The 27,746-nt window shown below is 44.5% G+C and overlaps 2 protein-coding genes across 7 annotated transcripts in view; one reads left to right on the top strand and one right to left on the bottom strand.

Annotated features, from left to right (window-relative positions):
- Positions 1 to 9,791, top strand: part of lmna (lamin A) — a 28,115-nt gene extending 18,324 nt beyond the window's left edge. For 3 of the 4 annotated variants that reach the window (XM_088387822.1, XM_088387821.1, XM_088387823.1), the window contains 12 exons: positions 1,942 to 2,303; positions 6,019 to 6,175; positions 6,331 to 6,456; positions 6,532 to 6,702; positions 6,813 to 6,938; positions 7,010 to 7,230; positions 7,295 to 7,601; positions 7,666 to 7,773; positions 7,852 to 7,971; positions 8,057 to 8,113; positions 8,187 to 8,369; positions 8,706 to 9,791. In XM_088387822.1, coding sequence (XP_088243948.1) covers positions 1,969 to 2,303; positions 6,019 to 6,175; positions 6,331 to 6,456; positions 6,532 to 6,702; positions 6,813 to 6,938; positions 7,010 to 7,230; positions 7,295 to 7,601; positions 7,666 to 7,773; positions 7,852 to 7,971; positions 8,057 to 8,113; positions 8,187 to 8,369; positions 8,706 to 8,741 — 1,947 coding nt within the window. In that variant the 5' untranslated portion in view covers positions 1,942 to 1,968 and the 3' untranslated portion in view covers positions 8,742 to 9,791. Of the gene's footprint in view, positions 1 to 354; positions 524 to 1,941; positions 2,304 to 6,018; positions 6,176 to 6,330; positions 6,457 to 6,531; positions 6,703 to 6,812; positions 6,939 to 7,009; positions 7,231 to 7,294; positions 7,602 to 7,665; positions 7,774 to 7,851; positions 7,972 to 8,056; positions 8,114 to 8,186; positions 8,370 to 8,705 lie in introns of those variants that run through there. The other variant, XM_088387820.1, reaches the window with a different exon arrangement.
- A 1,243-nt stretch (positions 9,792 to 11,034) lies between these two features.
- The window catches only part of pear1 (platelet endothelial aggregation receptor 1), a 26,650-nt gene continuing 9,938 nt past the window's right edge, over positions 11,035 to 27,746 (bottom strand). For all 3 annotated transcript variants that reach the window (XM_088385995.1, XM_088385996.1, XM_088385997.1), the window contains exons 4-25: positions 22,783 to 22,893; positions 22,388 to 22,489; positions 22,198 to 22,298; positions 20,724 to 20,816; positions 17,718 to 17,964; positions 17,235 to 17,337; positions 16,914 to 17,050; positions 16,604 to 16,816; positions 15,884 to 16,058; positions 15,696 to 15,816; positions 15,469 to 15,632; positions 15,111 to 15,213; positions 14,777 to 14,929; positions 14,577 to 14,708; positions 14,356 to 14,487; positions 14,161 to 14,277; positions 13,868 to 14,083; positions 13,689 to 13,798; positions 13,485 to 13,614; positions 13,048 to 13,110; positions 12,434 to 12,646; positions 11,035 to 12,268 (exon numbers count right to left, since the gene is read on the bottom strand). In XM_088385995.1, the coding sequence (XP_088242121.1) occupies positions 12,129 to 12,268; positions 12,434 to 12,646; positions 13,048 to 13,110; positions 13,485 to 13,614; positions 13,689 to 13,798; positions 13,868 to 14,083; positions 14,161 to 14,277; positions 14,356 to 14,487; positions 14,577 to 14,708; positions 14,777 to 14,929; positions 15,111 to 15,213; positions 15,469 to 15,632; positions 15,696 to 15,816; positions 15,884 to 16,058; positions 16,604 to 16,816; positions 16,914 to 17,050; positions 17,235 to 17,337; positions 17,718 to 17,964; positions 20,724 to 20,816; positions 22,198 to 22,298; positions 22,388 to 22,489; positions 22,783 to 22,889 (3,072 nt within the window). In that variant the 5' untranslated portion in view covers positions 22,890 to 22,893 and the 3' untranslated portion in view covers positions 11,035 to 12,128. The remainder of the gene's footprint in view (positions 12,269 to 12,433; positions 12,647 to 13,047; positions 13,111 to 13,484; positions 13,615 to 13,688; positions 13,799 to 13,867; positions 14,084 to 14,160; positions 14,278 to 14,355; positions 14,488 to 14,576; positions 14,709 to 14,776; positions 14,930 to 15,110; positions 15,214 to 15,468; positions 15,633 to 15,695; positions 15,817 to 15,883; positions 16,059 to 16,603; positions 16,817 to 16,913; positions 17,051 to 17,234; positions 17,338 to 17,717; positions 17,965 to 20,723; positions 20,817 to 22,197; positions 22,299 to 22,387; positions 22,490 to 22,782; positions 22,894 to 27,746) is intronic.

Here is a 27,746-nt window from a genome sequence, read left to right as displayed (position 1 = left end):
CCATCATCCAAAGCGTTTTGCATCGTACGTTTAGCATTAAGTTAGCAGATGTTTATTAGATCATTTGGATATTTTGGTTTCTCTGTTTATCACAGATTTTCCACCTGTCCCAGGTGGGTCTGGGATGTATCCCCCCACGGTAAAGTGGGTCATTTGCAGACTTTCAGTAGGGGGCGGCGAAGTGTCACGACGTCTACTGAGATGTCTGAGTGCAGTGCGCTATCTGGGTGAGCGCAGATAAAGCTCAACAGCTGCACAACTATACACACACACAGTCTCGCCTGACTCCTCCTTGTTGCCTCCCTCCCTCCCTCCCTCCCTCCCTCCGTCCCACCCTGCTTTCCTACAAGCCGGAAAGCAGTCTAGTTTTCCAGGCGTAGACTCACACACACATACACACAAAAGTATGCACACACACACTCTCGCATAACCCGTAAGCGAGCACTCGTCTTCTTCTTTTTCTCCTCCTCCTCGACACACACACGTCGAGCAATCTTCTGCCCACATTTGCAGCTCTGAAGAGGTAAGGTCTCAAATTCTCTGTCTTTTCCTTCCTTTTTAGTTTGGAGTGTTCATGTGGCCCGGGTGAGGTCAGGAACAACTTTTAGGCGGGGGGGAGAGAGAAAAAAAGAGGATCATTGGTGAAGTAGGCGCCGGTTAAAAGCTCCCCACATGTGTGAAGAGTGTAAATGAGCACTTTGATATTATTTGATGTATTAATGAGCACTTTTATACTTTGAGAGAGTGTGGAGAGAGCTCCTGACTTTGCCGCTCATGTGGGCGTGTGCGTGCACATGTCAGTGGGGCTGCGTGGGTGGTAAAAGTTTGGCAGCCCACATAGGAGCCCCTCCGAATGGACTTTTCCCGGCAGTGGGTGTCCTGGTGTGAAATGGTGATAGCTCTGATGTGAGTGTGCCAAAATGTGGTCTTTTGCCGTGGTTGCACTGCAGGGTCAAAAGTATGATCGTATTTATTTGAAATATTGTTTTAATGAGAAAAAGAAAAGCATATTAAATTGTGACTAAAATTTCAATAATGAGTTTAGAATTGATTTAGCATTTTTAAACAATAGTATGCACATGTGAGGTGCAGGTATTTTTTTGTCCTCAGTGTTGCCATCCTCACGTTCTACTGTAGTATCTGTGACTTTTGAGTGTGTACGGCTTTAAGAGGCGGGACTTGGATTGGTGAGTGACGTGGGTTCCGATAAATTAAGTGCAGAGCTAGCTTGCTGTTGACTGACGAATGAATTTGAATGAATTAAAATGAACTAAAAACTGCAGTACCTTTTAGTAGAACAACTAACTGAATGTACATTTTGCATTTAAAACTCAATAAAATGCGCTTTGTCCTGAAAACGTACGACATGACAACCATGTTGGTCTAGTTTGCCTGCTAGCAGACGATGCTAACATTTGAATATCCAGTAGCCTACAGTACGTCTGCTGTTTTGATTAGAAGCTGCCATTCCCTACCTTGTAGTCACTTGAATGGCTGTCCTACTGGTTTTCATTTACAACCTGCACCACTTGGCATCATTTTCGTTTCACTAAATATTTCACATTGCTCCAAGGAGTCCTAATATGTGTGACGTGCTATTTACAAAGTCAACACTCTGGCAACTCAATTACCTGGCCCACCTCTCCGTTTAAAAAAATAATAATCTGAAATCTGTCAAAAGTTTGACCAGGCCTGGTTGAACAGGAAGTCTCATGCAGATGGATGCTTGTTCTGGTGGGAATGAGCCAGGAAATGCGTCCAGCCTTCCTCACTAAAATAATAGCGGTTGTAAAATGTAAGAATAACAAGCACTGGCGTATAATTGAATTGGATCGGGAGGCTGGTGGAAAGTTTTTACTACTACTAAAAAATTTCCAATGTCAGTGTAACAATGGTTCATACTGTGCGTGCGTTTACATGACGTCCCTTGTCGTCCCGCAGTGACCATCCTGATCCGCCGCCATCGCCATGGAAACATCAAGCCAGAGACGCAGCACGCGCGGCGCCAGCTCGCCGACACGAATCACTCGCCTGCAGGAGAAAGAAGACCTGTGCAACCTCAACGACCGCCTGGCCGTCTACATCGACAAGGTGCGCTCGTTGGAGACCGAGAACGCCGGACTGCGTCTGCGCATCACCGAATCCGAGTCGCTCGTCAGCCGAGACCTCAGCGGCATCAAGGCGGCCTACGAGGCCGAGTTGGCCGACGCCCGCAAGACTCTGGACCAGGTGGCCAGGGAACGGGCTCGTCTGCAGCTGGAGCTGGGCAAGGTCAAGGAAGATTACAAGGAGCTCAAAGCCAGGTAAGAAACCTTGGACTTGTTCTTGAACATTTTGTGGAAGGTCTCAAAATCACACCGCAAAGCCAAAACAGACACAAAAATTAGGCTGATGGAGATCTGTCAGGAACGATGTCGTCAAATGAATGTCTCCTGCGGGTGACTTTGTACCGGATTGTTTTGCAGGATGCCACAGGTAGCGCTGGCATCTCAGGAATGTCTTCGAGTAGTGAAACGAGGGTGGAGGTCCAAAAGGGAAACTGCTGCTAAATATAGTACAGTCAAGCATTTTTGTGTGTGTTTTTAAGCCGCTTTGTATTTCTAGTGGGTGGTCGCTGTCACGGCAAAATGATCAGCGTCGGTCTTGTGACACGAGATGGGCACTTGTGACCTGAAACCACCCCATGTGTCAGCCCGCAAGGCCTTGGGCTGCTTTGTGTTGGGTTGTCATGGCAACCGGGAAACCTTGGACTTCCCTAGTGATTGAGCAGTGACTCACACTTTGATTGGTTTACGTTTGGAATGAGTGGCTTTGTGAATGAATTGGAAAGTGTGTGTTCCTTTGAAAAGAAGAAGTTAATGGAGTACTACTGAAGAGAACACATACAGCACGCCCCCCCCCCCCCTCCAGACAGCTCACGTTACTGGTGCCAACGGTTCCTCATTGAAAGTTGTAGCATATGGAAATAAGGAAGGAGAGGAGTGCTGATGAGGCTCAATATATACAAATAATTGTCATCTTTTTCTGCAGTTGATTGCTTTTTAATTTTATCAACAAATTAAGTATTCATGAATTTTTTAGGGTTTTTTGCACACTATATTTACTTTTTAAATTTTTAAATATTTTCTTAATTATTTTTTAAATATTAAATATTTAAATAATTCATTTTTTTAGATTAATTTTTTAATTAAAAGTTGATGTAATCTTACATTGTTTTATCCATGATTTATTTGAGCAACATTACTTTACTTTATTGACTATAACATTGATTGGCCTCCACCCTGTTTGTAAATAAGAGTCCAAGTACACAACTTGTCTTATCATTTGACAATTACCAAGAAGGATTTACCTGCTCTGTTAACTGATCGTTGGTAGGGCGGAGGTTTTAGGGCGCGGCTTTAGGGTGTGAACACCATTTGTGAACATGTCATGGCTGGACAAGCTTCAATGTGAAGAGTGTAAAAACAACGTTTATTTCGTAGCTCTTGTGAACATACTGTCGATTGGGGGGAAAAAAAATTCTTGAACCCATTTAACACGTTTGATCATTTCTCAGTGAGCGTGAGGCCGGCCGGCGTTGTCTTCTTGTTCCTATTAAAGCGAACAGTAAGGCATTGTTGTCTACTGTGGAAATGTATGGCAGATGTTGCCAATAGACTTTTTTTTTTAGGATAAATGAGGAGATTCGACGCCACAACGTGGTGACGGGTGAAGTTCTTGGCAGGATAGTTTATATTGTGTGTGTGTATGTGCTTGAAAGAGTTTATAGAAGTTTCCATGGAAGTTTGGAGTCAGCTCAGCCCTCTTTGTGAGTCACTGTAAATTATTGTAAGATGGCGGATAAATGTTCCCAGTGGACCGTGGGTCATAAGCTGGTGCGTTTCCACTCAGTGTGGCTTCTTATGTAACAAGGAATAGCGTTTTAATTTGAACCAAATGTATTTTTTTAATGCTTGGACCTCTTGGTAGCTTTTTTTGGTAGGATTTTTTTTATTTTTACTAACCTTCATGAGGAAGTGTAAGCTAATTAAAATAATCTAATTCCACTTTAGTCGGACAATGGCAGGAAAGCCTCGTAAAAAAATATTTTTTTTCCCCGTGCTGGTGCGGCTCCTGTGTGTTGAATTCAGTTCATTTTAATTAACATCTTAGTTGTGTTATATGAAAACTAAAAAGAGATGGTGGTGATAATGAATGTGAAAAACGAGTCAGAACTTGTGACTCATTTGAATCGTTGCAAAACGACACGGGACTGGCACAATGGGGCCTCGTATTACACACACACACACGCACACACACTGAGCGACAGTGTTTGCCAAGTTCTCGTGTTTGCATACAAATGCTGAAGTTGAGTTTCTCGTGGCGACGAACCAAACAAAAGGCGCCGCCTCTTTTCTCCTCGAGCTTTCCTCCTTTTCTTTTTCAGCAGCTCCACACACTCTTCGCCACACCCTCTACCCGCTATCCCCTCGGTAGCTCACCCTCTACCAACTCGGCTTCCCCCTCCAGCAACTCCATCACAGCTTGTGAAGCATCTGACGTGCGGTGGTTGTTTGAAACTGGAAACGCTCATCATGAGCACATTTTGCATACACGCACAATGCTGCTCATTGTCCTCCACACACAAGCCGTGGTCATGTGACTGCCTTCCCCGTCAGAGGCCTAAGTAGACATGAGCTGTTATTGTTCCAAAGAGTTGATTTTTTCAGGTCCTATGTTTAGATGGTAACCCCATTGGAAAATCCCACATGCACATGCTGACCAGATGTGAGTGAGATGAATAGCTTGTGATGCTTCCATCCAATTGCAGCTTGGCCCTGGTGGGCAGCTGCTCATAAGCAAAATGGCGCCAACAAGACGGCTCTGTGCCGGCTTGGTCCAGCTGTCCAAGCATGAGGTGGCGGCTGGTTGACCATCTTGTTGCAAATGGTGTCTTCCATCAAAATAAAAACAGCATCATGATTTGTTCACGTTAGTTGGCGTGAGGCAAGACCAGCAGGTTCTGTAGATTTATAGTTCTTCAAATTTTTTGTTTATATAATTGTCATAAATTTGACATAGCTTAGCATTCAGCTTTAAAAAAAGAAAGATTTCAAGAGATTTTCTTCCCTCTTTATTATATCGTGATGTAGAAATGACAATTTTCAGGTTGCATCCTGCTGAGGTCAGGGTTGCCCTGGCAACACCAAAGCAAACTTGGTCGAAGCGGGCGGGCAAAGGGGAAAGCAGGAAGTTCTTTTTTTTTTTTTTGACTGGTGGCGAACGTCATTTGTGGCTGGCGCGGTGGACAAAGATAGCAAGGCTGCCTCTGAGTCATCGCTGAGACCGGGAGAAGAGCCAACACATTCCTCCTCCTCACATTTCTCATCTTTTATTCTTTCCCCACTTTGTGTTCTCCCCTCCAAACGGTGTCACTCGGGTTAAAATCTTCAACCACCTCCAAAAATGAGCATGGCCATATGGCAAATGACTTTCTTAAGGGTTTAAAAAATGCTAAATACAACGAGTAGCTTGCAACCATTTTGTCAGAAGTAGCGCACATCAGCAAACACTTTAAAACAATCAAGCTGTGGTAGCATTTAGCATATCATTTAAAAGCTTAGCGTCATTAACTCCTAGCCACGTCGGCACTGTTTATTAAAGCCACACTAAGTCACGCTAATAAGATACAATGAACAATTTCCCCTCGGAGCAAATGGAATTAGAGAGAGCTTGTTTCCGTGTTCTTTCCTGCTATCAGTGTGCACACATGCTGGAAACATGAATTCTCCTCACCGAGGAGTTGGATTTTTATGGGCACTGACTAATTTAAGGCTAATTGCAGCGTGTTGATGGCGATGTGTTCAAAAAAATGTGCTCTGTGATTTAGCTCATGCGGTTTAAAGCAAGCACATGATTTGGAGTAGAAAAAAAAAATTAGTTACAGTAGCAACCCCATGCATTTTGTGAAAATAGATTATAAGCAGCAAACATAACAGAGAGTAACATCCACGTGTGACAACTTGATGTGTTGGGCAGGAACAGCAAGAAGGAGTCTGACCTGGACGCGGCTCTGATTCGCCTCCGGGACCTGGAGGCTCTGCTTAACTCCAAAGATGCCGCCCTGAATACGTCCCTCGGGGAGAAGCGCACCTTGGAGCTCGAGCTCAAGGAGCTCAAAGCTCAGATTGCCAAGGTAAAGACAAAAACCAACTTGGGCACAGCACACATTTTATGCTCTATGAGATGCTGAATGAAGATAAAGTGGCTCAATTGCTCCACCTAGTGGCTTGTTTTATGAATGACTCCTGTTTTTAAGACATCGACTAAAGTCTTGCGGTTCCTCCTCAGTTGGATGGTGCCCTGGCAGACGCCCGCCGTCAGCTTCAAGACGAGATGCTTCGTCGCGTGGATGCTGAGAACCGCTTGCAGACAGTGAAAGAAGAGCTGGAGTTCCAGAAGAACCTCTACAATGAGGTGCCAGCTTCTGGACAATTATCCGTCAGCTTGCTGTTTGTGCAATGTCTGACCAATACACATTTTGTGTCGCAGGAAATCCGCGAGTCCAAGCGTCGTCATGAGTCTCGCATGGTGGAGATCGACAGCGGGCGGCAGATGGAGTTTGAGAGTAAACTGGCGGAGGCTTTGGCTGACCTGAGGGCTCAACATGAGGAGCAGGTGGCACTGTACAAAGCTGAACTGGAGAAGACTTATAACTCCAAGGTAAACCTGCACCATGGCGCCACCTACTGTCCAAGCTCGAGGTTTTTTAGGAAATAGTTTCAATATGATCTCACACAATGACAGTCGCTAACCTTCGTGGTTTTGGTCAGTTGGAGAATGCCCGGCAGTCGGCCGACCGAAACAGTCACATGGTTGGCGCCGCGCACGAAGAGCTCCAGCAGACGCGCATTCGTGTGGAGGGTTTGTCAGCTCAGCTCAGCCAGCTGCAGAAACAGGTTTGCATGGAAAAAAAAAATAAAGTTAAGGTATCACTTTTATCATTTGAATCAAAACTTTCCCTGGCTAGCTGTCCCAGAGCGAGTCGAAGGTGCGAGAGCTGGAGGAGATGCTGAGCCGGGAGCGTGACGTGATGCGGCGCAGAATGGAAGACAAGGATCGCGAAATGGCCAGCATGCAAGCACGCCTGCAGCAGCAACTGGACGAGTACCAGGAGCTCCTCGACATCAAACTCACCCTGGACATGGAGATCTACGCCTACAGGAAACTGTTGGAGGGCGAGGAGGAGAGGTGATTGCAAACACACCAACTTGCTCGAAAAACAAATTAAAAGTGACTCCGCCCCCTCCTTCAGGTTGCAGCTGTCGCCCAGCCCTCAGACGGGCCGAGTGTCGGTGACGCGTACCTCGGGCTCGTCCCACAGCCACAGCCGCCTGCTTCACGCCACGCCCGCCGTCGCCTCCAGCAGCCGCACGTCCTCCGGCGTCTCCAAGAAGCGGCGTCTCAACGACAACGACAGCGACACGTCCAGCGTGGCGGCGGCCGGCGGCACCGTCACCAAGACGCGCGTCGTCCAGCATGCCGCAGCCAGCGGCCGCGTCACCGTGGACGAGGTGGACCAGGACGGGAAGTTTGTCAGGCTTAGCAACAAAAGCGACGAGGTGAGCGGCCATAGTTCTCAAAGATTTCGGGAGAACGCTATGCTAACTAGCACCTCCCCGACAGGACCAATCACTGGCCGGCTGGCAGTTGAAGAGACAAGTTGGCGACGGCGACGCCATTGTCTACAAGTTCCCTCACAAGTACACCTTGAAAGCTGGAGCCACAGTCACCGTAAGTTTAATGACTAAAACAACAAAAAAAAGGCCGATTGTTGATTCCAAGTGTGAGCGTGAACTTTTTTTTGCATAGGTTTGGGCCGCGTCAGGCGGCGGAACCCACGCCCCCCCATCAGATCTGGTGTGGAAGAGTCAGGACTCTTGGGGCACCGGCGACATCCTGCAGACCATTCTCATCAGTGCCGCTGGAGAGGTTAATAGTTAGGGTTTCAAACTAGGGGTTCAAACTAGGGTTAGGATTTTAAGGCTATAAAGACTTTTGTCCTCTTCACCACCAGGAAATGGCCAGCAGAAAAGTGACCCGCACCCTCTTCCAGGAGGATGAAGACGATATGGTAACATATTCCTCCTCCGCTTCTTCAACACGGTGAAGTTGAATGCGCAACTGTGCTCTGCTGCCCCCCACAGGGAGCACACAGCACTAGCGGCGAGAACGAGTACAACCTCCGCAGCCGCACGGTCATCTGCGACTCGTGCGGCCAGACGTCGGACCGCGGACACGGGAGCCACGGAAGCCACGGCGGCGGCAGCGGTGGGCCCGAAGGCCTCGTGGGACATTCCTTTTTTGTGGCCGACAACCTGCCCAGACAGGTAACACTCGCTTATTATGAAATCCAGAGTTTTCTAAGGTGAACATCTTTATTCTCATGCAATTCAGATTTTTTTTTTTTTTTTCATAAAATGTATTCTCTGGCATTTTATTGCCATTTCAGTATTTTAACACTTTATTTTTCTCGTGATGACACAATGCACATCAAATAATAATAATAATAATAATTTTAAGAGGGTAATTTAATCAAATCTTGACATATTTCAATTTTCTTTACTCATCTGAAAATTCACATTTCATATTTTAGTTAGCTATATTTTTTTCCTGTGTGCAAATATTTTTGTTGTCAGACTATGGTTTGCTCTTTGTCCTTCCAGAGTCGCGTCAAGCCTGAGAACTGCGTGCTCATGTGAAAGCAGACTTGGCACTGCCTCCACTTGCGCAATCATTAGTCATCGCAGGGATGTATTTTTTCTTCTTCATTACCATCCAATTTTTTTTTCTTTTTGTATCTATCAACTATTCTGCTGCTTACAAGGTTGCTGAAGGTCACAGGAGCTTGCTTGCTGATGTATCCACTTCCTGCATGTGCAACGCTTATGCTAATGCTAACACACGCATCACTCGGTTCACGTTTAATGCTGTCAAATGTCAACACGCACAGATGGTGAACCCCATTCAAACCGTCCGTTTGTCCCACGTTACGGTTTATAACTTGGTTAGAGTAGAATAAACATTTTTGTTTTATTCAATGAACTAGTGACAACTATGGCTAATGATACATGTCCGGACATAAATATGCTTTCATAAGAAAGTGAAGCCCATGAGGCTCGTTTGACCTTTTAGCTTCTGACTACTCAATCATGATTACAAACAAACCAATTATTTTTCTTATATTTTTGTATTTATAATTGCGCCTAGATGAACAGTTTCTTAATTACTTCTAGTTTGCAAAGAGTCACTTTTTTCAATTTCCCAGCCTGACTATTTTCACCAAATCTTGGTGATATTTGGTCCGTGTGCCTGGTGCCACACATGAGCATTTACAGTTGTTGCGCAATCATTGATCATACTGTCATATGACTTGATGCTTTTTTTAAAACGCCTTTTCCTGCAATTTTTTTTTTTTTTGCATTGATGGAACATCTGTACTGTAAACGAGCAGCTTGTCAGCCAAAGAAAGCATAGCCAAGCGCTTATTGGAAAATACTTGATGGCTTTATTTTTCTGTTGCTTTTCTGGTGATATTTTGTTGTCCAAAAGTGCCTTCAAGTTCTTTCCAAAGATTTCTAGTTAACAGTTAGTGTGTAACAAATGCTGTCAATTCAATTTGGATGAGTTGGAAATCTGCCAAAGGAAATGCTCGCTGTTTGGAGATATCATGTCTGTCTTCAAAGCTATATTGTTCAATATTGGATTATTTTTGTGCTTCTTTTCCAAATAAATATGTCAAAATAAGACAATGTTGTTGTTTCTTTATAAATATATTCATTATTTCACAAAGTGGCCTGTTATGAGGGACACTTGAAAATGGCGGTGTACCTAATGGAGTGTCCGAGTGGTTCCCTCGTTAAGTGCAGGTGCGTGAAAACTTTTAGCTTCTTTTGGACGTGAAAGTGGCTAAAAGTTTTCACGCACCTGCACTTAACGAGGGTCACTTGGAAAACATGTTGGAACGCGGCCCGAGGACTAGAGCTTGAGACCTGTGACCTTTGACCATGATATTTCCCTAATAAAGTGGCCAGTTATTAGGTACACTTGAAAATGGCGGTGTACCTAATGGAGTGTCCGAGTGGTTCCCTCGTTAAGTGCAGGTGCGTGAAAACTTTTAGCTTCTTTTGGACGTGAAAGTGGCTAAAAGTTTTCACGCACCTGCACTTAACGAGGGTCAGTTGGAAAACATGTTGGAACGCGGCCCGAGGACTAGAGCTTGAGACCTGTGGCCTTTGACCATGATATTTCCCTAATAAAGTGGCCTGTTATTAGGTACACTTGAAAATGGCGGTGTACCTAATGAAGTGTCCGAGTGATTCCCTCGTTAAGTGCAGGTGCGTGAAAACTTTTAGCTTCTTTTGGACGTGAAAGTGGCTAAAAGTTTTCACGCACCTGCACTTAACGAGGGTCACTTGGAAAACATGTTGGAACGCGGCCCGAGGACTAGAGCTTGAGACCTGTGACCTTTGACCATGATATTTCCCTAATAAAGTGGCCTGTTATTAGGTACACTTGAAAATGGCGGTGTACCTAATGGAGTGTCCGAGTGGTTCCCTCGTTAAGTGCAGGTGCGTGAAAACTTTTAGCTTCTTTTGGACGTGAAAGTGGCTAAAAGTTTTCACGCACCTGCACTTAATGAGGGTCACTTGGAAAACATGTTGGAACGCGGCCCGAGGACTAGAGCTTGAGACCTGTGACCTTTGACCATGATATTTCCCTAATAAAGTGGCCTGTTATTAGGTACACTTGAAAATGGCGGTGTACCTAATGGAGTGTCCGGGTGATTCCCTCATTAAGTGCAGGTGCGCGAAAACTTTTAGCTTCTTTTGGACGTGAAAGTGGCTAAAAGTTTTCACGCAGGTGTGTTTAATTAGGGTCACGTATTGGAACGCGGCCCCTTGGAAATCCCCACTTTCTGATTGGCTGGTTGATCTGTGACGTCACTTGGACACGCCCTTATGCCCCAAAATATAAAAAAAGTAAAACACCAGACAAGTTTTAACAGGTTTTAATGTTTTTTAAAATAATAAAGGTAAATTTCAAACCAGCAATCTAATGTGAAATTGCAGTAGATATATTGGATAACAATATTTCGGCGCATATATGCATACACATTATTTTAAGTGTTATAAAATCAAGATTACCCAAAGAGAAGCATAATCTCCCCGTTGTTGCACATAACAAACGGCGCATCCCTTTATGCAATAAAGGTAGCCGTTAGCTTGGAGAAAACGTGCATAAAAGAAGTGATGGTTCTTTCTTTCCTTGGCAAACCGTAAATCTACATTCTGGTTTACATAGTTCACGCCAGGAGACGCAACACGTTCACTGACTGATCCGATGAGCCACGGGAAGGCAGTTCACCCATTAACTCGTTCGCGAACGGGAATGTCAGGATTCGTTCCCTCACTGATCCGTTCTCGCGATGAACTGGCTATGCAAAACACTCACTCATTGACTAGTTCACTCACAGACCCGTTCTGTTGGTAAACATGAAATGCAACTCATGACCCGTTTGTGACCCGGAAGTGACGTGATTTCTTCTTCGTTTTGTTTTACGGCGAGGTGGCACCAGTTTCAATGCGCACTACTGACACCTACTGGTTGAAGTCATATGAACTGAAAAAAAAAAAACCCCGAATGATTCGTTCACTCTCGTTCACTGAAAAAAGTCATTCACTCACGAGCCAACACTACTGGGAAGAGGAAAACTCGCAATTAAAAGATGAAGAAAAAATGTTTCCAGAATACTAAACTCTTCTTGTCTAAAATAAGGCATCATTTTTTGTTTTCATTGACGTGCAGCTTGTGGAAAAACCACGTTAATTAGCGAGCAAGTTAAAAAAAAAATTGCTAAAGTGCATCATTACATCGCGAATAACTTTAGGAAACCAGCCAAAGTTGACGTCCTTTTCAAGTCATTATCCCGTCCTGAGTCCCTCTCCTCAGGCGGCGGCCCACATGAACATGGCGTCTCCTCACCAGTCGTGAAAAACCAGCGTCCTCCCCCGGGTGGCGGGGGAATCGTACGCCGTCTCGGAGGGCGCGTCGGGAGCCTCGCTTGTGTTTCCATCAACGACGGGGGGTCAGCGCGGCGTTCTCTCAGGCGAAGGGGGCCGGCGGAGGGGCGGCAGGTCATAGTGGCTTGGGATGTGGCTGTTGACCGGGAGGTCGTAGTGGCCCAGCGGGTCCTCCAGGGGGGCGTGGCCAACTGAATGCTGACGTTCTGCAGAAAACAAAACAAACGGCAGTCAGCATACACCTGCCACCATTTCAAGTTCAGATGTTCGAGTAGGCAAGTCTTCATAATTCCCATCATTAGATATCATAAAATCCATTTGAACTGGGGGTGTGTAGACTTCTTATATCATTTGCCGTGGTTGTCGCTTACGTCGTCGTAGAGAGGCGGTGCTGAAGGGTGGGGGCGGAGGAGGCGGGGGTCCGCTCTGGGTGTACGCTCGCCCTCGGGGGACAGCCGCCTTCATCTCCATATAGCTGCTTTCAGGGGGGCAGAAGGGGGGTCCCGGAAGATCCTTGATGGTGGCATAAACGTTCTCGCTATTCAGGGAACTGCTGCTCGCCATCCCTGCCACCTCTGAGAGTTCTGGACCAACAATTAACAATTCATTGCAGGATTCAGCAACAAGTAGATCACCACAAAAACACTAATTGAAGCCTAATTTATGTATATTATGTTTATGTGGATTTAAAAATCTCAACTTCTATGATTGTAATGTGCTGAAAGTACATTTTTTGTTCTTTTCTGGATAAAGCATTTATTCGTTTTCAATTCTTGTTTTTTTCCCACAAACTAAAAAACAATTGGGGGGGAACTGGGGTGGTTTTTAAGTCTTGCAGTACCACCTTTCACCTCTAGAGTGTGGAAGTGAGTCGTCAGGGTTAACTGGTACTGGGGTGGTTTTTAAATCTTGCTGTACCAACTTATGCCTCTAGAGTGTGTAAGTGAGTCGTTAGTGCTAACTGCAGTGAGAACATTAAACCAACCTTTGTTGAAATATTTTCCAAGGCTGGCGCTGTAGCTGTAACTCCGATCAATCCCAAACGCGCCTGTGAACACCAACAATTCCTTTTATTCGGGAAAGAGATCTTATAAAATGCTATTTTATTGTTTTTATACGTCCATGTTAAACAAGTCTTTTTGACTCTGCCTAGAGGAAATACTGTCAAAGTTGTTTTATGGTCAATAAAAGAAGACTTGGCAATACAATAACAAGACGATTGATTCACATCCAACAGACCACAAAAATAAATCAAACTTCTTCTCTTCTGCTGACTTTGAAAACCTAACTGAAGGTAGGCAGCAGTGGAAGTTACATCTGTACCTCACTAGACTTTTACTGTAAAGCTGGCTAAGGGACTGCCAGGCCAAATTTTCAGATTTTTTTTCCATTCTTCGAGGTCATGGTGAAATCTGATCTGACCTGGCTCCTTATTGCGACCTTCGTGATGTTTCCAGTCGGCAGGCAGCGTCGCGTTGCTCTCCACGCCAAAAAGCCCGCGCCTCTCCCGTTCCGTGTTCTTCATGCTGCAGAACAACTGCTTGTTTGTGTTCTACAAAAAAAGGGGGCGTCAGAAAAGGGGGCAAAGGGTGACTTTGGAGGAGCAGAGTGCAAAGTGACTGTCACCTTGATGGTGCGGTCATGGTTGTTAGGAAGGTGAGGCAACGGTGGACGGTTGTCCTGAAGGGTGTGGTAGCTGGGGTTGGAGTAGTAGTGCTGGTAGTTGGGAGCCATATCTACACACAAACAATCAAAATCAGGAGTGATCTAAAACTTAAAATGCAAAAAAAATTGCCACGACTTACCTGGAACGGCGTACTCGGAGTTAACGGTGCGACTGGTGGAGAAGGAGACGGTGGGCGTGTTGTTGTGCTTGAGCTTCTGCTGGCGTCGGTAGAGCAGCAGGAGAACCAGCAGCAGAACCACCAAGATGACCAGCGCCACCACGCCGCTGATAGCCGCCCATGATTCCTTCTCGCCTGGAGGCAGTGGGACCATCACGCTGCCGGGCTCTGACGTTTCTGAAAGCAAATAGCGGATCAAGTCAGACTTGCGCGGGGATTCTCAAATCCTTCCTCAATTTAAAAATCGGGTGTACCTTGTTGACAATCAGCGTTGTCGCACAGACACTCTCCCGTGACGCGGTCGCACAGGACGTTGGTGGGACAGGAGCAAGTTTGGGAGCAAAAAGAACCAAAACGTCCCACGCTGCAAGCTGGAAACCAAAAATATTTTTTTAATAAACAATAAAAGAAGTATAGGATCAATATGAAAATAATAAATTGGTGCTGACGTATGGAACAGTCTGTGGCGGTCCATCCGGGAAGACATTGGCATTGGCCGTCGCGGTGGTTGCACGTGGCGTTGTTGGCGCAGCTGACGCAAACTTCAGAACAACCCTTGCCGTAGTAGCCAGATGGACAAACTGCAGTGAATGCACACAAAACACAACATGAACACACATTTGATGACCCTTGACCTTGGAGGTCACTATTCATTTCTAAAAAAATGCACCTTGATGGCAGTCATCTCCGGTGTAACCTGGAAGGCAGTCGCACTCCCCGGTCACATGGTGGCAGCGGTACGACTGGCCACAAGACGGGCAGGACTGGTCGCACTGCTCACCGTACGTCCCCGATCTGCATTCTGAGGAAGGTGGAGACGATTCAGCCGGGGACTGCCGTCGCCATCGAGAGTCACTCGGCGACACTCACTGTTCTGACAGGTGACGCCCCAGAAGCCCGGGCGGCACACGCACGCTCCCGTTTCCCGCAGGCAAGTCTCGCTGTTGGGGCAGTGCTTGAAGCAGGTCTGGTTGCAATGGCGCCCCCACAGGCCTTCGGAGCACGGTTCACTACAACGTGGCCCTAAGGAGACAAGGGGCAAGTCGGTTATCATTATTGTATTGCATTTAATAATAATTAAAAACTGCATTACAGTTCTAACCTATATTCTTCCAATAATACATCTCAAAAGTGAGCTATACTAGCTCATAAATGTGTTTTTTAATGATACTGTATTGATTGAAAAAAAAAAATGGGCACTGACCCCACCAGCCTGGCAGACAGTGGCACTCCCCTGTGGTTGCCTGGCAACCGTCAGCATTGACGCAGTCGCATCTCTTCAGGCAGCCCGGCCCAAACGAGCCCATCTGCGAGTAGGAACCAAAGCTAGTCAGGACAGCCTCTGCAGGCTCTCAATTGGACCAGCGCCGGACAAAATGCTACAATGGTGGGGGGGCTGTCGCCATGGCAACGAAATGAATAAAGCCTTCCAAGGAAATTGCAGTCACATTTTGTATCGTAAGAATATACATCAGTGGAGAAGAGTGACTTGGCCATGACGCTATGTGGTCACTTGTTGAGTTCATCAATGGTCCGACAGGTCAGTGTGGCAAAAAGCTCACCGGGCATGACTGGTCGCAGTGCGCCCCCTGCCAGCCCGCCGTGCAAGTGCAGGATCCGTCCACAGGATTACACTTGGCTCCGTTAGCGCACTGACAGGTGCCGTTGCATCCGCGGCCCCAGGTTCCCTCCGAGCATGGGACGGAGCAATCGGTTCCTCGCCAGCCTGAAGGCATTAAACCATGAGATTGACGGCAGGGGATTCACCACCTGTGTGAAGAACCTTCACCTTCTTTGCAGAAACAAGCACCGTCGATGGGCGAGCAGTCCACAAAGTTCTTGCAGGAACACTCCAGGGAGCAGTTCTTGCCGTAGGTGCCGCTTTTGCATGGACTCTCACAGTGAACACCCTGTGGGGAAAAAGAAATCCGAATTACATCATAGCACATCACTACAGAAAAACGGATGATGGCTGACCGTGTATCCCGGGCCGCACTGGCATAGTCCGGTGGCACCGTGGCACACGCCGCCATTAACGCACAAGCAGGGCTCGAGGCATCCGTCGCCGTAGAAACCGTGGGCGCAGGTTTCGTTGCAGTGCAGCCCGGCCCAACCCGCTTGGCACGTGCACTCGCCTTTCATCGGGTGGCAGCTGCCAGGTAGACATAATTGTGTCATGTCAGGTTGAGTTCTTTTAGACGTACAATATTTTCTTGTTCTTGTTGGGCATTAAAAAAATGTATGTGAATATAATTGCTGAATTTTTATTTTGTTTTATTTTGTTAACAGAATTAGAAATACCAAACACTTGTTTTTAGGATTAAAAACTGCATTTACTTAATCTAAATTTGATTTACAACATTTAATTTATTAGAATTTAATTTACTGTAATTTAATGTAATTTCATTTAAAACCAAAATGTTTAATATATTCATTTAAAAAATAATGACTGTCAATTTTCCTGATTATAATTACATTTAAAGCAAACCCAGAAGTTTAAAAAGTGTACACACTGACATAACGGCACAGCTAAGCTCTAATTTTTGGGGGTTGCCAGGGGGCGCTATTTCCCTGCAAACTCCCAAACAGTGTCGTGGCCTCTACCGACTTTCGCATGAACACCAGCATAGAACCAGATTTGTCGAGTTGTGTGATTTGCGTCAACTCAATTCAACTCAACTTTATTCCTAAACTCACCTGAGCGTGTTTTTGTCCTGGCAGAGACACGAGCGTTCGCAGTGCATGCCGTATTTTCCGTGCGGGCACATTCTGTCCTTGCAGCTGGGCCCGCTGAAGCCCGGTTCGCACAGGCAGCCGCCGTCGATGTTGTAGCAGCGAGCGCCGTTTGCGCAGTCGCACGCTCCTTCGCAGTCCTGACCGTAAGAGCCCACCGCGCATTCCTCGTTGCATCTGAGCAAAACACATTTTTGAAAATACAATTTTTTATTGATTCAGCTCTGTGATCTCCAACAAGGTAACTTAATCTGGGCTCTTAACAAGTACGCACCTGTTCCCGGTGTAGCCTTCGGCACACTTGCACTGTCCCGTCTCGGGGTCGCATTTGCCGCGATTGTGGCATATGCATTCTTCGGCGCAGTTGGGTCCGTAGCGTCCCTCGGGACAGCGCTCCGTGCAAACAGAACCCTATAAGGCAGACAAAGGCAGGCCTGTGAGGTGGATGAATTATCACGGCAAAGGAGAAGGGCTCCCTAACAATTTGATCTTTTCTGTACACTCACGTTTGAATTCAGTTCTTGACAAATGTGAGCCAAAATAAAATAATGATTATTTTTCTATGTATGTACAGAATGTGTGCAGTTTTACTTACCATCCATCCAGGAGGGCAGGCACAGATCCCTTTACCCCGACAGATGCCGCCATTTTGACACGGACACCGAGCCGGACATTTTCTGGAGCATGGCCTCTCGCAGCTAAAAATTGCATCCAAAAATATCTGTCAATATTGTGCAGGTGTGTCTCCGAACTTTCAGTCTCATAAGCCAAAAAATATATGAGTAAGGGACACCTGTCTGAAATGTCTATATTCATAGTTTAAATTATAAATACACCACAAATTATGTTCTTGAATAATTTAGAACACATTTTAAACTCATCTGACAAGATAACCCTTCAAAATAAAAGGCTTACAGCTGATTTGAATGAGAAAAGAAAATGTATCAGAAATGCACAAGACTCTCCGCTAACAACCCAAGCTAAAGTTAACATACAATCAAAATGCTTCACTGACACCAATTACTACTTTCCTATTAAGCCAGGGCAGGGTTAAGAATCTGTTTCCTGAAGTACTTACAAAGTGCCAGTGAAGCCATCCCGACACGTGCACTCCCCGCTGGCTTTATTGCAGGATCCTCCAGTCCCACACTTGCACTTCTGCAGGCAGTCCTTTCCAAAGGTTCCATCGGGACACGCCTCCTCGCATTGGCGTCCGACGAAACCCGGCGGGCACTGACACATTCCTTTGACTGGGTCGCACAGGGCGCCGTTCTTGCAGTTGCATTGCTGGCCGCAGCCCGGACCCCAACGTTTGTCTTCACAGGCTGAGGGGAGAAAAACAGTTTGCCTGGCATCTTGTAATATCGTCAAGTCATTGTTTATCGTTTCACTTGGGACGTATAATATTTCATACAAATGAGTCTTTTATTTACTTGTTTGGATTTGACTCATCACGTTCACATTCTTATGGTGTCCCACAAGGATAGCAACTAGGCCATCTGCTTTTTTGTAACACCCCATCCATCAAGGGTTGGACCTAAAAACTTTGGGTGTCCCTTCGTGAGAATTCTTTATTTTATCAAATGCTGCTCACTATTTTGGTGGAAACAGTTTGAGGAACATTTGAGCATTTTTCCGGTAAAACTCGACATACAGTCCAACATTAGTCGTTTGCAGGACGTAGGGAAAAAGTTATTTTTAAAGACCTCCCTCAATTCTGGCACTTAATAGATTTCCAACCATTCATAACAACAGTCACCTTACGGTAAATGCGTTTAGCGTTGTGTGGTAACACTGGATGATGACATCATCAAAAAAAAAAAAAAAAGATTTAAAGACTGTCAAAAAACATTGAGTGTGTTTAGCCGCATATAAATGAAGAACAGAACACTTGCACCAATTGTGGTTTTGCAAGCCCCACCCTCAACTCCTGTCATCCAAACACTGGGGTGTCGCTTTACCACCCCGGAGATTCAAATTATCGGGGGGAGATTTGCATGGAGCTCACAAAAGATGGACTTTGTTTTATCCAGAAGTGGACTTTCACACAGGGTTTGAGTTTCCCAGAGCATCCGATGATGTCACTGACGGATGGGCGTCAGTCACATAACACGATTTCATGTTGACCTCTGTGGATGTTATTTTTAAATCACTCCGTAATCTGAATTGAGGCTTGAGTCACTCCTTACATTTTTTTGTTGTTGTTGCTATAGGGCAGCTACGGGCTCCTAAAATAGTTTCTACTCGATCCAAATTTGGCTCGAAGCGAGCTGCCCTGCCAGTGTTTACGCGGCCGACGTTATTGCTTCTTCTCGTCTGAATGGATCGGCAGAAGAAGGGGGTGGAGGGGGGGCTTGGCTCAACCCTGTCATGTTGAGTAATGAGAAACTCAGCTGGTGGAGACCATTGTGTTTACACAAGCATGCAGATTTACTGAGGTGACTCACGAGAATAAAAAAAAAAAAAAAGAAAAGCAGAAGTGGTACTTGTGCAGTGATTCTTAAGTACACCAATGAAATGAATTAACACCTCCACGAGATCGTAAAAATCGTCAAAACAAGATAAAAACAAGTAAAAAAACAAGAGGACAGAAGGTAATCCATCCATCCATCCATCCATCTGCAAAGCATTTATGCTGATGATTCATTTTTTTTCTGGTTTTGATGACGTCAGACGCCCTGAAAGCTTCAAAGACTATATTGATTCTTAAAACCCCAAAATGGAAAAACAAAAATCCCACGATTAATATTTCACACACGATTCATCATTTTTCCACCGACGTAGCGATTCTGATACGCATTTTCCTGTAATATCTCTCTGGAGCGCAAACATCCAAACCACAGGAGTGCATTTTGGAAGCTTCTTCAAAACCAGCTGCTGCGTTACGCTAACGTCGCTAAAGTCATTCCTGATGACATTTTAATTATGCGAATGTGATTTGAAGAGATGACCCCAAGGTAGAAAACCATTAGTCACTTCCCAACATTAGTTTGTATCATTTTACGCACGAGGCAGGCTCTCCATACCGTCCAACAATTTTTTTTTTTTTTGTTGCACTATCATCCCCCATCTTTTTCCATCCCTCTTCATAGCTTACTTGCAAACCTCAAAAAGTCCTCTCCTCCAATTTCACCCACTTCGATAACTCCGCATTCAGACTGTTCTCCGAAAGAGAAAAAGAAGCAGAAAGGAAGGAAGCAAAAAAAAAAAGGTTTTAAAAAAAGAAAAAGAATGAAGGGGAAAGGGTACAGAGGGAGCAAAAGGCGAGATGGAGAAACTGTGAAAATGAGAGTGTGGGCTCATTTTTTCCGTTTCCTCATTGTCAAGACAGCAACTGCTACCCGTTAAAGCTAATTCTCTCTTTCTTTCTGCAGCACAGGGAAAAAACAATAATAAAGTGGCGTACTTTTGACCCAACTGAAGCAGGCGGTGGAAAATAGCCACTCAGGCCAATGATATGAAGTTCTGCTTTCACTCTTGATTAAAGAAAAACAATTCCGCCGTGTTCTGCTGACGTCCTGAACAAAATATGTGAGTATCTCATTCATGCATGTCAGAGTAGAGAAAAAAAAAAATTGCAAAGCGATTATGAAAATTGTTTTGGAACTTTACGAAAGCGAGAGTGGACGAGCGCTTAAAATCTTAATTTACATAGAGGCTGACGTTTGAGTAATGACCATCGAGTAGGTGTTTTAATCATTAATTGACATTTTCCTTAATTCCAAAACAGCACAATCATTTTTTTTTTTTACTGAGGTGTTGTTATAAGTAGACTATTTCATAACGGTGTGCACCAGGGATCCCTATTAGGTCCCCTAACGAAACAACAAATTAGTGATTTATGAATAATTCATATGATTAATATTTATGAGGCGTTACAGACTTCTAAAGCTTCTTTCATGACTTCAATATGCCGTTTCCATCTGGGACCAGCCTGGTGTTTGTAATGGCCCCGATCCGCTTAGCCTGACGCAGGGACGTCGCTACTTGTTGTGTCGCTGCTGTTAATTAATGTTGAATGTTTATGCGTGCTGTCACTCACATTAGCAGTTTGGGATTAAACGGTAGAGATTTTTTTCCATACCGCTGGAGCAGTCGTCGCCTCGCCAGCCTCCCTCGCACTGACAGCGGTCCGGAGCCAGGCAGCGGCCATGAACGCACTCCTTGGTGCAGCGAGCTGCGGAGATGAAAGGCAAATAATGACAATGTAGACGGAAATGTCATCACGTAAACACGACGTGTCGTTATGCTTAATGATATGTTTATTGGCTGGCAAAAGAAAGAGAGCCCTTGTTTGGGGGGAAGCTGCCTTTAGATGTTTCAATTCTATAAGTTGCGTTCCAGTGACTAAAAGGTATTATTTTCTTTGCCCACGTTTGATCTCGTTGCACTCCATTTATAAAAGTTACCGCAGGACTCAGCGTGAGGCAACGTGTACTATAATCACACACAGAGCCACAAATAGAAACTGACAATAAGAGACTAATATGCCTTCAAACGTTTAGGATGACTCAATTATTTTGTTTCACCGAATTTTCGAAGCACATCGGTATTTTTCATTAATTATGCAATTAGGAGAAAGAAAAATAAATAAAAAAAAGAGAGAAAATAAAATAAAAAAAGAGAGAAAATAAAATTAAAATAAATATATTAACGTACTCCAAAATAAAATTAAAATTAAATACATTAACTTCCTCTACCAAGGAAGCATGAACTGGCAGGATTACGGCAAAAGTACAAAAAGGATGCACGGCCTAAGTAAAAGGTGTGAACCCGGTAATTTTCTCGCATTATCTCTTCACGTCGAGTTGCTTAATTGAGGTCAAACGTTGGAAAATCTGGAGGAATCCTTCCAGTCAACTGAAATCTGAAGAGAAATTTCCTTGATGGGAACGTTTTGGGGCTTTTTGCGACACGGCTGCAGCCAGTACAAATAGCGAGCGGCCGCATGGAACCCAAACCTTTCATTTTGAAGAAAGTGCTTTATGTTGACCGTGCAGAAGAAAAGCCAAGTGAGCATCTTGTGTCAGGAAGGCTTTCTTTAAAAATTACTTTTGAACTCTCCAATAACAGTTTTGTCTACCACTATTTAAAACTGGCTGTAGTAGCAAAAATGAGCGGTATCTATTTAAAAACATATTTAAAGAAGACATATTGCTTTTTCTTCCCAGTTTGAAACCGTTTCCATCTGTCTTACTCTTAATAAAATAAGAAATTTTAGTCAAAACATTCCAAAGAACAAAACTTATATTACACTTTTCACCTTTTTGAGCCTCACAGGTATTATTTACGTCCACCAGGGGTCACTATTCTAACAATCGACACTGTAGTATTTGTGACTTTGAATGTGTGTTGCTTTAAAAGGCTGAGCATGAGGGTAAAAAAAATAAAAGTGAAGAGTTGGCTCCAGCTGTTAAGTAGCTTTAAACTAGTTAACGATGTTTACTTTACCATCAAGGTGCAGTTGTGCAAGCCAGTTCGGCTTTCCAGTAGACACACTGACGCCGCGAAATGGCCACTCTTCACTTTTGATGAAACAAAAATTCATTTTTACTTACGGACGCATTTGTCGCGGCTCTCGTAGTAGCCCGGGCAGCACTGGTAGCGTTTGCGGTAGTCCGTCTTGACGGCCTGCCTGTAAGCTGTCTTGTAGGTGATCCTGGATGAAGAACAACAACGGGATCAACCTTCTCTGATAACATAAAAACGATGAAAAGTACTGAGCTACATTGACAACATTTCTGCTACCTGTGTCTGGGACATCTGTAGTTACTCCGAGGGTCCGAGCAGGGTTCTTCGGTCACGTGGTCGTAAGGATGCGAGTAGGACTCCTTGACGGAGGTGGTGAAGCTAAGGGGAAGGAACGAAACACACAATGAAAATCAAAACGTGACACTAACCAAAATAAATGTGGATGCTAAGCTAACATAGCATCGTTTCACCCGTCTTTTTATCGGTTCATTCAGTCTCTTGACTTGTCGGCTTGGAATTCACCAAACAAGGAGCTAAAAAAGGCCGAGAACGTGATCTAACATTCTAAGTGGTGATCCTTGCTCCTCCGTCCTCTCCATCATGTCACGCGGCGTTATGAGAAAGTTATGCTTTCACGTTTATGACAGCGGCAGTAGCAGAGCGGGCCTCACCTCTCCCACAGGCTGCACACATTGGGGTCTCTCGGGTTAAGCGAGTAGGCCAGGCTGAGCAGGAAGCAGAGGAGAAGAAGCAAGTCCACGCCGTGCGTGCTCTGCATGGTCCTGCACGTGCCCCCAATTAAAAAAAAAAAAAAAAAGTGTTATATATTTTTTAAATATAGCCTAAATCAATTAGAAGAAGGTTTAGTAGCATGTATGAAAATAAAAAAATAATTACAATAAATAGATAATGAAATAAATAAATGAAAGAAATAAAATGAGTCCAGCAAATGCTTTTTTTTTTTTTGGTGACCCTGACAAAACAGAAAGGTTATTGTCTATATATGACTGACAGTCCACCAGAATCCACAACGCAATTAAAACGTCCCGACGCAGCAAATGAAGAAGTGTCAAAGAGGAAGAGAGAGGTGAGGTCAGGAAACGACGCTCCCAACTCCATCCTGACCTCAATCCATCACAGGCTCATCTCCTCGCTCTCCTCGCTTTTTGCTCTAGTTGTCCCGGTGCTCGCTCCAACACCATCTGGATTTCATCACAAGCCGTCAACCCGAGAGAGCTGGAGCGGCACGGGGACCCTGTTAGGCTCTCAGGGAACGAGAGGGAGATTTTTTTTTTTTTCCACCCCCCACACCTTTTTTCGTTCTCGCCTCAAAAAAAGAACTTAGGGGAGGCGGTGAGACTTCAGGGGAAAAACATTGTGAAAATGTCACATCACCTATCGATTCCAATCTCATCTGGACTTGATTTTTTTTTTTCCAATATTTTTTTTGCAGCCTCTCCGATTGTGATTCGCCGCCATTGTTTAAAAGTCTGTGAAGAGCGTATCACGACGTGTAATGTGGTCTATTTGATGTGTTGGTGCCCAATAAACACATCGGCGACCACTCAGCGCGTCATTTCACTGATTTACACACACGTTGGCAAAATCTCAAACTTGCCGAGGCGTTAATTCACTCAACAAAGAGACTTTTTACCCAAGGAGGCATGTGGCTCCTATTAGTGGGGGGTTAGGGTTAGGGTTTATATTTTTCATTAGCTTCACTTCTTAATTGCACTTCATTAAAGAACAGCTCCAAACCGCACGGGAGATTCTTGAATGCTGACAAAGACAACTTGAAGGACTTGTTGTTTTGGAGTTTTGGAGGAATTTGTGGCGTGCAGGGGGGGGGGGGGGGGGGGAGAGGTTGCAGGTAGACAAGCTGAGCTCCAGGTGGTGTTGTCATCATGTGGAAGAAAGTGAGCTCTTGGAGGAGACAACCTTGATTCATGGAAAATCATATTTTTTCTCTTGGCCGGCGACGAACGGTGACCGTTTTTCCAATCATTTTTCAAGCTAGCGGCTAACAGGCACAAGTGGGGTTTTTTTTTTCACACGGGACATCAAAAGCTTGACGATAAACTCGGGATTCATTTGTCTACAGCTTTTAACTTATAGCTCCATGGGATTTGAATTTCAGGTGTCTCGTTTTGTTGACCTTTCACATGGCCATTGCGGCTTTTTTGTCGGATAATTTGATCCATGACATCGGCACCTTACTCACAGAATAACAAAGAAAACGTTAGCACAAACGGCTAACATGCCTGCATACTCCAATGCAGCAGAATGACAGCCTGGCGAATGTTTAAAGTCTATTTCCGAAAACCACAAAGTGGAACTGTAACCAAATAAACAATAAAGTCAATAATAAATGTTTTTTTGAGGGGAGAAAATCCTTTAAAATTGAATCCAGTCAGAATTAATCCAAGCCAGATGCTCTTCGAATGCGAACTCGAGGTCTTTTCTTCAAAACGAGATGTCAATCATTACATTATTTACATCTGGTAAATATGCAGCAACTAACTGCAGCCAATATCTATTTTCAATTTTGATCGTAGTATGACATAATATGGGTAAATCAGAGTGCAACATCAAGTGGAGCGCCGCAGGTATCACTATTAGGCCCCCTGAAATATTCATTAGGCTCCTACTATCTGTTTAAAATATTATAAACGACACGGACACAATTATTGTGACACAAACCGCAAACGGAATAAAATATGAACTTGATCTGCTTCGTAATGAACATCAGATCCATACAGTACAGAACACGCCCTCCCAAGGGCCACTGTTGCTATTTCAAGCTATGACACAACAACACTGTTTACAAATGAGTTCATAGAAGAGGAGGGAAAAAAATTATATGAGTATATTTTTGCCAATTCACAAAAGAGACACAAATTATGGGATTTGCACAAGAATACTTTACACAGCGGGGGACACAACAAAAGCCAAATATAAACATGTGCTGGTTTATTGTTGGTCCCTAAAGACACTTGTAGCCATGATGTTCGCTTCCATCAACAATGACAGCTCCGCGTTCCATTCTTTTCCATCTCGAGCGGGACAAACGAGCAGGATGGACTTCACACAAACCAAGTGAGCGATTGAAAAAATTCATTTGAATTATTTGTTGTAATGGCCATATTGGCTGCGATACACAAAGCAAAACCGACCAGTAAATCAAGTCAGTGAATTAATGTGCGGCCGTGAAGTAAAAAAAAAATAAGATGACGAGCGAGTGGTAGCTCACGCAGTTGTGAAAAGAGACTTTTGTTTTTCAATGTGATGCAGCTGAGGCAGAGCGACATGGCTCCAAAAATTAAATGGAAATAAAAACAGGAATAATTGAGGGGGACCTGGCGCAACTACAGTCTCCAGTAACCTTGGCGTCTTTTAAGCAAAATGGCCGACTTCCTGTTCATTTTGCTCCACTTTGGTGCATCCTGACTTTATAGACAATCTAAAAAAAATGAAGTCCAAATATTGAGTTTAACCAGCTCTGACAAGAACGTAAAATATAGTTTTCTTCCGAGCCGAAGCTGTTTCATGGTCGTGCTTTTGTCGAATGTATAGCATAAAAATCGCATTTGATCTATGCGTTTGGCGGCCATGTTCCCGTGGCAACTGTGAAGTCAACACAGAGGATGAGCAGGGAAATGTGTTGCAGGTGTGTGATGCAGTCAAGCACGTTAGCTTCATGTCACGTTGTCAGATAAATCAATCACGGCGCGAAGCACCACTTATACCGTTTGATTGACGATAATTCACTTCTAGGTAGAAATTCGCGCAATGAAATGAAGTTGACCTTCAAATTTCGTGGCTTGCAAAGTAACGACAGATTTGTAGAGAGGTGAGTGAGTTCGTCTGTGAAATTCGAAGGTTTGAAAACTACCGTAATGACACAGAGAGCCCTGTAGATGGCGACGATGCATCGTTTTGGTTTTGAGATCAGCGCAAAATTTGGAGCAAACGAAAATCGAATCTTAGTTTGACATTCAATGAGTCACCGCGTTTCTTAGTTGCAGATCTGTAAAAAATATTTTTGCTATCTTTTGTTGTTGTACAGTATCAAGTGACACAAAAGAAAACAATGTTTGGCGTCAGCGTCATTTTGTTCTGCTTGACATGTTTCTTTTCGCACTGCTGTTTTTATTATCTATAATCCGCATAACATTCCCTTTTCTGACTCAATACTGCTTTTGGAATAAAAAAAAACTCCCTGGAGCAATCCACGTTCCATATGACACATCTACCACCGCAGCCCCCACCCCTCCCCCACCAGAGTTGCTCTAAAACCATAATGCTTCTCATCTGGAGCCAAGGGCCCCGTAGAGACCGCAATGGGACTGGCACATGTTGCCTTGTGTTGGGCGAGGGGGCTTCGGAGACCCTTAGCAACTGGTGGAGTAACAATCATCGCACCGCACCCTGAAATGCGAGCGCGGAGTAAACACACCCACAGATCAGGCTGTGTTTACGGTAAAGATCCCGAAAACGCCTCGCGCCGTTGGAGCCGAACCCCCGCGCTGGAAAATGATGGTAAGCGGAAAAGGGTTAGACGGTTCTGGATATGCTTTTGGGACAAAAGATGATCCTGAGAAAGAAAAATGGCAGCTGAATCTCAAATTTCGGTGATGACAGGATGGGGCACTGCCCCACCAGAGGAAAGTAAAATGGCAGAGCTAGCTACCATGTCGCTCTGCCACTAGCTAGCTAGAGGTGGCCAGGAAAAAATTTGTCTTCCTTTGCCCTCCTCTGCTAAAGTTAGTTTACAAGTTTTAACAGGCAAGACGTGAAGGAAAAAAATCAGTTCGTGGGGAGTTAAATTTGGGAATTAGCCGAGCTTTTATGGAACATGTAGCCACCTAGCATCTTTGTAATGTTCATGGGCAACAGCAACAGAATAATAACCCATGATGCAAGCAGGAATTTCATCCATCCCACATCTATGGTGATCGCTTAGGAGCTTCCTCAAGAAAGCTCCTGATTGGTCCTTGCTACATTTTCCCGCCATTCCCTAAACGGATTTTAACAAGGATGAGGTCAGCGCCTCTTCTTTCCCATGCTGTGAAAGAGAACAGAGCTCACGGATAACGGCGTTGGAATGATAACGTCGCTACGGCAACGCTCGTGTTGTGGACCACGTGAGGATATCAACAAGAAGAGTTCAGTGAAAGGAACATTAAAACACACACACACATTCACTACCAGGTCAATAAACGTGTCAGATTTAAAAAATGGGTGGGTCGTGTTTTTGATTTTTAGTACAGGAGCAAGTTCAACATTTTTGTAACCATCAAAGTCAATTTGGAGTAGGCAATTGTTGTCTTTATAAATATATCATTTCATATCCCTCTTTCAACTTCGAAAGGAGTTTTTAAGACAGGAAAGGGACATTTTGAGCCACAATCTTTGTTTGACGATTTCCTCCTTGGCTTTCATAACTCGATATCGAAATTCCCCAACAGGCACTTTTTTTGCAAACTGTTTTAATGACTTAACGATACGGTTGGATCTTTTAATACAAAACAATTTCCTTGCCGTAATTACGCTGACGACCGCACGCGCCGTAAATTCATCTCTCTCGAAAAAAAGGAAATCGAAGCAGAAAATGACAAAGCAAATAAATAACCGT

Source organism: Syngnathus floridae, chromosome 10 (assembly GCF_059516105.1).
Source record: "Syngnathus floridae isolate MCC-2025c chromosome 10, RoL_Sflo_1.0, whole genome shotgun sequence".
In the NCBI taxonomy this organism is placed as follows: Eukaryota; Metazoa; Chordata; class Actinopteri; order Syngnathiformes; family Syngnathidae; genus Syngnathus; species Syngnathus floridae.
This window is presented reverse-complemented; position numbering and strand designations above follow the sequence as displayed.